Source organism: Trichechus manatus, unplaced genomic scaffold (assembly GCF_000243295.1).
Source record: "Trichechus manatus latirostris isolate Lorelei unplaced genomic scaffold, TriManLat1.0 scaffold00313, whole genome shotgun sequence".
NCBI lineage: Eukaryota > Metazoa > Chordata > Mammalia > Sirenia > Trichechidae > Trichechus > Trichechus manatus.
This window is the reverse complement of record NW_004444249.1, coordinates 658,383-667,429: the sequence shown is the minus strand read 5'-3', so window position 1 is coordinate 667,429 and position 9,047 is coordinate 658,383. Positions and strand designations below refer to the sequence as shown.

General features: G+C 37.7%; 1 protein-coding gene across 1 annotated transcript in view; it reads left to right on the top strand.

Moving 5' to 3' along the window:
* ABCC9 (ATP binding cassette subfamily C member 9) overlaps positions 1-9,047 on the top strand; it is a 142,112-nt gene that overhangs the window by 88,197 nt on the left and 44,868 nt on the right. The window contains 1 exon segment of the mRNA XM_023725460.1: positions 1,242-1,399. Within this exon segment, the coding sequence (XP_023581228.1) occupies positions 1,242-1,399 (158 nt within the window).

The window sequence follows — 9,047 nt, the reverse complement described above, 5'->3', positions numbered from 1 at the left end:
GAATTCAGGTAAACAAGCCAATCAGTAAAGGGACAGTAGGTTTGGGAAGACAAGTCATGACAAGTGTTAACATGTTGGGGACAAGTCTCAACATGCTGTGCAGCATAGAGGCCTGTGGGGGCTGCAGTTGTCAATAGTGCAGCCATGTTTAAATGGCATATATCCCCACAATCTAACAGTTCTGAAAGTCATAAAAACCCTGCACATATAGAGAAAATTGCCCTATCATATATCCAAAAGTACTATGAAATTAAAACACTCCTGGATCACAGACAGACCTGTAGATCAAAAGAAGAAAATAAATAATTCAAAAACACCAGCACATATAGAAATTTAACATAGGATAACTGTGGCATCTTAAATTAGTAAGAAAATAATTTTCAGTAAAGGATATTGAAACAATTAAATATTCATAAAATACAAATAAAATTAGATACTTTCCTCACACCACACACAAAAATTCATATGGATAAAGACGGCTGTATAAAGACATAAATCTATAAAATGTAGGAGAGTAGTCTCAGGATCTTGGGGGGGGGGAATGTCTTTTTAAGTAAGACACAAAACTCAGAATCAATAAAGGAAAAGGCCAATAGAAATAGCTATATAAAATTTTAAACTTCTATAGCACTAAAAGCTGTAGACAAAATTAAAATATAAACTGAGAGGAGCACTGGCAAGAAATGTAAAGGAAAGAGAATAAAGACCACTAATAGATGAAGAGAATCTAAAATTCAGTAAGGAAAAGATAAACAAACCAATTAGAAACAGACAAAGAATATGAATGAGCAATTACATAAAATTAATTTAAATGTCTTACAGTAGAGAAATAGTTAAGTAAGCTTTGGAATACTATGCAGCCATTAAAAGGAGGTAGATTTTATATACCAACTTGGGAAGATTTATAGTCGATCTGTTTCAATAAAATAAAGCAAGTATATGGACAAATAAGATTTATAGGATAGTGCCGTTTATATAAAATACCCAGAATAGATAGGTTAGAGGTAGATAACTGATTGATGATAGGTAAGGTAGGTAGGTAGATAGATAAATCTGCTAAACTATGGGAGGTGATTGAAGTTGAAGGAGTGAAAAGACATTTACAATGAACATGTTTATATACTACCTTTGTAACTAAGTATATGACTTAACATTAATATAAAATGAATATTTTTGTTGCACTGTAACTGCTGTTTTATTTGACTAAAATATATTTTCCCTTCAAATTGCCTTCGGAATAGCACATCCCTCCAACTTTGGAATCTCTCACTCGTTCAACGCTGCTCTGCCTGTCTGCCATTGGGATGATTTCTTCTGCTACCCCTGAGTTCCTGGTTGCTCTTCTGCCCCTTGGGGTTGCCTTTTATTTTATCCAGAAATATTTCCGAGTGGCCTCTAAGTAAGTAAGACAAAGTTCTGTTAAATTTTAAAAAGACTGTATATTTGACTTACTGTGATCTACTTTGGCTATCATGCTTTTTCAAGATAAGATTGAATTGGGAAATGCAACATGTATTTGACATGCAAAAACCTATCCTGATGTCATGTTTCACATGGATATCTATTATAATTGTTTCTGTAATTGGTTGTAATAGCACTGGACATATAGCAACACATAGATTGATCTACGGAGTTTTGAGTCCACAGATTTGTGTCAGATTGTTCACTTCATGGTCCTTTTTTCTGAATATGACATTGGCAGGAAACCTGCAAAATCAAACTTGATCCCAAAGGGTAAGTGATTCAATATCATTATATTCCACACATGGGAACAAAAAAAAGGTAAAATATTTTTAAATTCTTAAAAAATATTCTGTAAAATATAGAAATACAAAGAGATAAATCAAAGGGATGACTATTAAGTAAATAATCCTGAGTGTTTGATAGGAGTGCCATAACTTTAAGAGATAGGGAAATTTCAGATTGGATCATGTAACATGATGTAAGCATCCGGCAAATAAATATAGTAATGACTTTAAAATTTTTCTCTTAATATAGAATTTTTCATTTGTGAGATGTTGAATCATTAAATAAAATATCATACCAACCATTTTGATATTTCCCTCTTAATTTTGAAGTCCTGCTGTAAACAATGCTATAAATTTTATGTCATTACAAGAATAACTTAATTTCAACAAACACTTAAGCGCTTATTACATAGCAAATAATTGTGTTAAACCATGAGGCAGATAAAGAAATCAACATGACAAGAACTTATTATCAAGAAATTTACAGTCTCTTAGGAAGATAAAACATATACAAAGTAACCCTAATAAATATATTAAGTGTTGAAATAGGAAGGCAGATAGTGAGTTTATTCAGGAAATTTAAAGTGTTTAATAATGATTTAAGTGCAGAGAGCATGAACAATTGTAGGGGAAGGAAGAAGAGAAGGCAGACTTACAGTTGAGAACTTCTGACCATATTATATCCATAATTTTAAAAATATAGTCATTTTCACCTCAGGGCTATGAAATAGGGTCCTTCAAATGTTAGGGATCCAGATTAAATCTAGAATGAATTTTTATTCCCAGCCTTATCCTCTTTTCTCATAGCAAATTCAGACCAAAAGGGAGAAACTAGCCATCAAATTCACCCTTTCATTTCTTCTGGTGTTACTGTCGATGCTGCTTGTAGGACGGGACAAAGAAGCTTGGAGTTAGTTCATTATTGATGTCTGTTTCCAACTCTATCCTTGCCTTCTTACCAAACTGTAATATCCTAGTTCAATCACACATTCATTTGGTCCTCTTTGGGCCCTTAAGCAAGACAAATTGAGTGCAAAGGTTAGATAAATATTCCTAGTCTGTTGCAAATTTGAATTGTGAATTCTGTTCATTATAAATGAGAATATTCTTGTAGCATTGCTAGTAAATGAGTAAGTACAGCCAGAGTGCTCCTTGGAAGCAAGGATGGCGAGACTTCATCTCATGTACTTAGCTTTTTTTTTTCTTTATTGTACTTTAGATGGAGGTTTACAGAGCAAACTAGCATCTCATTAAACAATTAGTACACACATTGTTTTGTGACATTGGTTACCAACCCCACTACACGTCAACACTCTCCGCTTTTAAACCTTGGGTTCCCTGTTACCAGCTTTCCTGTCCCTTCCTGCCTTCTAGTACCTGCCCCTGGGCTGGTGTGCCCCTTTAGTCTCGTTTTGTTTTATGGGCTTGTCTAATCTTTGGCTGCAGAGTGAACCTCAGGAGTGACTTCATTACTGAGCTAAAAGGGTGTGCGGGGACTGTCTTACGTACTTTGGACATATTAGGAGGGACCAGTCCCTAGAGAAGGGCATCATGCTTGATAAAGCAGAGGGTCAGCGAAAAAGAGGAAGAACCTCAACAAGACGGATTGACATAGTGGCTGCAACAATGAACTCAAACATAGCAATGATTATGAGGATGGTGCAGCGCCAGCCAGTGTTTTGTTCTATCGTACATAGAGTCACTAAGAGCCAGGATCGACTTGATGACACCTAACAACAACGACAGTAAATGATGAAAATAGGAAAGGGATGATCTTTTTTTTTTTTAGTTTTTGTAATTGTACTTGTCTTAGTCATCTAGTGCTGCTATAACAGAAATACCACAAGTGGATGCTTTTAACGAAGAGAAGTTTATTTCCTCACAGTCAAAGTAGGCTAAAAGTCCAAATTCAGGGTGTCGACTCCAGGGGAAGGCTTTCTCTCTCTTGGCCTTCTCGTCAGTGTTCCCCTGGACTAGGAGCGTCTCTGCGCAGGGACCCCTGTCCAAAGGACATGCTCTGCTCCCAGCACTGCTTTCTTGATGGTATGAGGTTCCCCTGTCTCACTGCTCACTTCTGTCTTTTGTATCTCAAGAGATTGCCTCAGGACACAATCCAGTCTTGTAGATCAGGTCCTGCCTTACTAACACAACTGCCACGCACCCTCCCTCGTTAACATCATAGAGGCAGGATTTACAACATATAGGAAAATCACACAGTACCAAGAATCATAGCCCAGCCAAACTGATACACACATTTTTGGGGGGACATAATTCAAACCATAACAGTACTTTAGATGAAGGTTTACAGAACAAATAGTTTCTCATTAAACAGTACACATATTGTTTTATGACATTGGTTAACAACCCCATGACATGTCAACACTCTCCCTTCTCAACCTTGAGTTCCCTATTACCAGCTTTCCTGACCCCTCCTGGCTTCTAGTCCTTGTTGTGGGTTGTTGTGCCCCATTAGTCTCATTTTGTTTTATGGGCCTGTCTAATCTTTGGCTGAAGGGTGAACCTCGGAAGTGAACTCATTACTGAGCTAAAAGGATGTCTGGGGGCCATACTCACCGGTTTCTCCATTCTGTCAGGCCAGTCAGTCTTGTCTTTTTATGTGAGTTAGAATTTTGTTCTACATTTTTCGCCAGCTCTGTCTGGAAGCTTCTATTGTGATTCCTGTCAGAGCAGTCAGTGGTGGTAACCAGGTACCATCTAGTTGTGCTGGACTCAGTCAAGTGGAGGCTGTGGTAGTTGTGGTCCGTTAGTCCTTTGGACCAATCTTTCCCTTGTGTCTTGTATTCTTCATTCTCCCTTGCTCCCAAAGGTGTGAGACCAGTGGAGTATCTTAGATGGCTTCTCAAAGGCTTTTAAGACCCCAGACGCTACTCACCAAGGTAGAAAGTAGAACGTTTTCTTTATAAACTGTTATGCCAGTTGAGCTAGATGTTCCTCGAGACCATGGTCCCCACAGCCCTCAGCCCAGCAATTCGGTCCCTCAGGGAGTTTGGATATGTCTATGGAGCTTCCATGACCTTCCCTTGTACAAGTTGTGCTGGTTTCCCCGGTATTGTGTACTGTCTTACCCTTCATCAAAGTTACCACTTGTCTATTGTCTATTTATTGTTTCCCCCCCAACCCCTCCCCTACCTTGTAACCATCAAAGATTGTTTCTTTTTGTGTGTAAACCTTGTCATGAGTTTTTACAGTAGAGGCCTCATACAATGTTTGCCCTTGTGTGATTGACTTATTTCACTCAGAATAATGCCCTCCAGATTCATCCATGTTATGAGATGATTTGCAGATTCATCATTGTTCTTTATCGTTGCATAATACTCTATTGTATGTATGTACCATACTTTGTTTATCCATTCATCTATTGATGGGCATCTAGGTTGTTTCCATCTTTTTGCCATTGTGAACAATGCTGCAATGAACATGAGTGTGCATATGTCTATTCGTATGACGGCTCTTATTTCTCTAGGATATATTCCTAGGAGTGGGATTGCTGGATCATATGGTATATCTATTTCTAGCTTTCTAAGGAAGTGCCATATCGTTTTCCAAAATGGTTGTATCATTTTGCATTCCCACCAGCAATGCATAAGAGTTCTGATCTCCCCACAGCCTCTCCAACATTTGTTATTTCCAGTTTTTTTGATTCATGCCAGTAATGCTGGGGTGAGATGGTATCTTATTGTGGTTTTCATTTGCATTTCCCTAATGACTAGTGATTGTGAGCATTTCTTCATGTGTCTGTTAGCTGCTTTAATGTCTTCTTTGGTGAAGTGTCTGTTGATTTCCTTTGCCCGATTTTTAATTAGTTTTGTCTTTTTGTTGAAGCAGTGTTGGATTTTCTTGTAAATTTTAGAGATTAGACCTTTGTCTGATTTGTAATGGCTAAAATTTCTTTCCCAGTCTATAGCTTCTCTTTTTACTCTTTTGGTGAAGTCTTTTGATGAGCATAAGTGTTGAATTTTTAGAAGATCCCCGTTATCTTGCTTATCTTTTGGAGTTTACCTGTTGTTGGTTATGGTTTGTATCCTGTTAATGCCATCTGTTAGGGCCTTTAGCGTTGATCCTATTTTTTCTTCTATGCACTTTATAGTTTTTGGCTTTATATTTAGGTCTTTGATCCTTTTTGAATTAGTTTTTGTGTACGGTGTGAAGTATGGGTGCAGTTTCATTTTTATGCAGATGGACATCCAGGTTTGCCAGCACCGTTTGTTAAAAAGACTGTCTGTTCCCCATTTGATGGACTTTGGGCCCTTGTTGAAGATCAGGTCACCATAGGTGGATGGATTTACATCTGGGTTCTCAATTCTCTTCCATTGGCCAATGTATCTGTTGTTGTACCAGTACCAGACTGTTTTGACTACGTAGCTGTATAGTAGGTTCTGAGGTCAGGGAGTGGGAGATCTCCTACTTTATCCTTCTTCTTCAATAGTGCTTTACTAATCTGGGGCTTCTTCCCTTTCCTTATAAAGGTAATGATTAGTTTTTCCATCTCTTTAAATAATGTTGTTGGTGTTTGGATTGGGATTGCGTTGTATTTGTAAATTGCTTTGGGTAGAATTGTCATTTTCACAGTGTTGAGTCTACCAGTCCATGAGCATGGTATGTTCTTCCATTTATGTAGATCTGTTTTGGTTTCTTGCAGTAGTGTCTTAGGCTGGGTGCTCCAGAGAAGCAAAACAAGTAAAGTGTATAAATATATATAGAGAGATTTATATCAAGAAAACAGCTCACATGAATGTAGAGGCTACAATGTCCCAGGTCAGTGGATCAGAGTAGAGGCCTCTCCCAATTTACGTAGCCGCAAAAGCTGGTGAGCCCAAGATCGGCAGGTTGGAGATCAGGGCTCCCACTCACAGGCTGTGAAGGTCGACGAAGACCTTCGGTCAAGACCACAAGTTTTCTCCTGATTCACGTAGCTTCAGGGACTGGCGAACCCAAGATCTGTAGGTCAGAGAGCAGGGCTCTGCTCACAGGCTGTGATGGTCAGTGAATCCCAAGTTCAGCAGATAAGCTGACAGCTCAAGTCCCAAGAACCAGAGGTGAGACAACAGGCAGCAGCTGCAGGATCCAGAGTGAGCAAATCCCAGAACATCTGTTTATATTCAGATGCATGCCACACCCCCAAGGAAACTCCCTTTCATCTGATTGGCTATTCACAGCATATTCAATCATGGGAGTGATCACATATAAACACTGAGAATCATGGCCTAGCCAAGTTGACACACAATCTTAACCATCACAATTAGTGTTTTGTAGTTTTCTTTGTATAGGTCTTTTACATCCCTAGTTGGATTTACTTCTGAGTATTTTATTTTTTTAGGGGCTATTATAAATGGTATTGTTTTCCTGATTTCCTTTACATTATTCTCTTTATTGGTGTATAGGAATCCAACAGATTTTTGTATGTTTATCTTGTATCTCGCTACTCTGCTGAATCTTTGTATTAGTTCCTGTAGTTTTCTCATGGAGTCTTTTGGGTTTTCTATGTATAGTATCATATCATCTGTAAAATAGGAACAGTTTAACTTCTTCAGTACCAATTTGGATGCCCTTATTTCTTTTTCTTGCTTTATTGCTCTATCTAGGACTTCCAGCACAATATTAAATAGGAGTGGTGATAAAGGGCATCCTTGTCTTGTTCCTCTTCTCAAGGGAATGTTTTCAGCCTCTCTCCATTAAGAATGATGTTGACACTGGTTTTGTATAGATGCCCTTTATTTTGCTGAGGAAGTTTCCTTTTATACCTATTTTATTGAAACTTTTTATCAGGATTGGGTGTTGGACTTTGTCAAATGCCTTTTCTGTGTCAATTGAGATGATCATGTGATTCTTTTCTTTCCTTTTATTTATGTGGCAGATTATGTTGATTGATTTCCTAATGTTGAACCATCCTTGCATATCTGTTATGAATCCTACTTGGTCGTGGTGTATTATTTTTTTGACATGATGCTGAATTCTATTGACTAGAATTTTGTTGAGAATTTTAGCATCTATATTCATGAGAGATATTGGTCTGTAATTTTCTTTTCTTGTGGTGTCTTTGCCTGGTTTTGGTATCAGGGTTATGCTGGCTTCATAGAATGAAGTTGGAGGTGTCACTCCGTTTTCTATGTTCTAAGATAGTTTGAGTAGTACTGGTGTAAGCTTTTTCTGAATATTTGGTAGAATTCTCCAGTGAAGTCAGCTGGGCCAGGGCTTTTTTTGTTGGAAGTTTTTTTTTATTACCTTTTCAATCTTTTCTCTTGCTATGGATCTGCTCAGATTTTCAACATCATTTTGTGTTAGTTTGAGTAGGTAGTGTGTTTCTAGAGATGTATCCATTTCCTCTAGGTTTTCAAATTTGTTGGAATATAGTTTTTCGTAATACTCTGTTATGATCATTTTTATTTCAGTTGGGTATGTTGTAATGTCCCCCGTTTCATTTCTTATTGGGGTTATTTGTGTCCTCTCCTGTTTTTCTTTTGTCAGTTTGGCCAATGATTTGTCGATTTTGTTGATCCTTTCAAATAACCAACTTTTGGTTTTGTTGATTCTGTTGTTTTTCTATTTCATTTATTTCTGCTCTGATCGTTATTATTTCCTTTCTTCTGGTGTCTGTGGGCTTTTTTTTGCTGTTCTCTTTCCATTTGTTCGAGTTGTGTAGTTAATGTTTTGATTTTGTCCCTTTCTTCTTTTTGGATGTGTGCATCTGTTCCTATAAATTGTCCTCTGAGGACTGCCTTTGCTGTGTCACAAAGGTTTTGGTATGATGTGTTTTCATTCTTGTTTGATTCTAGGAATTTTCTGATTTCATCTCTGATTTCTTCTGTTACCCAGTGGTTTGTAAGCAGGGTGTTATTCAGCTTCCATGTAGTTGAATTTTTTCCTTGCTATTCCTGTTGTTAATTTCTACCTTGACGGTGTTGTGATCAGAGAAAATACTTTGTATTACCTCAGTGATTTGGATTTTGTTGAAGGTTGCTCTGTGGCCTAAGATGTGGTCTATTCTGGAGAACATTCCATGTGACTTGGAAAAGAATGTGTACTTTGCAGCTTTTGGGTGGAGTGTTCTATATATGTCTATGATGTCGAGTTGGCTGATTGTGCCCTTTAGGTCTTCTGTATCTTTCTTGACTTTCTTTCTAGATGTTCTGTCCTTTACCAAGAGCATTGTGGAACAGTCAATTTCTCTTTTCAGTGCCGTTAGAGTTTGTTTTATGTATTTTGGAGCCCTGTCATTGGGTGTGTAGATGTTTATTATGGTTATGTCTTCATGCTAGATCATCCCTTTAATCATGGTCT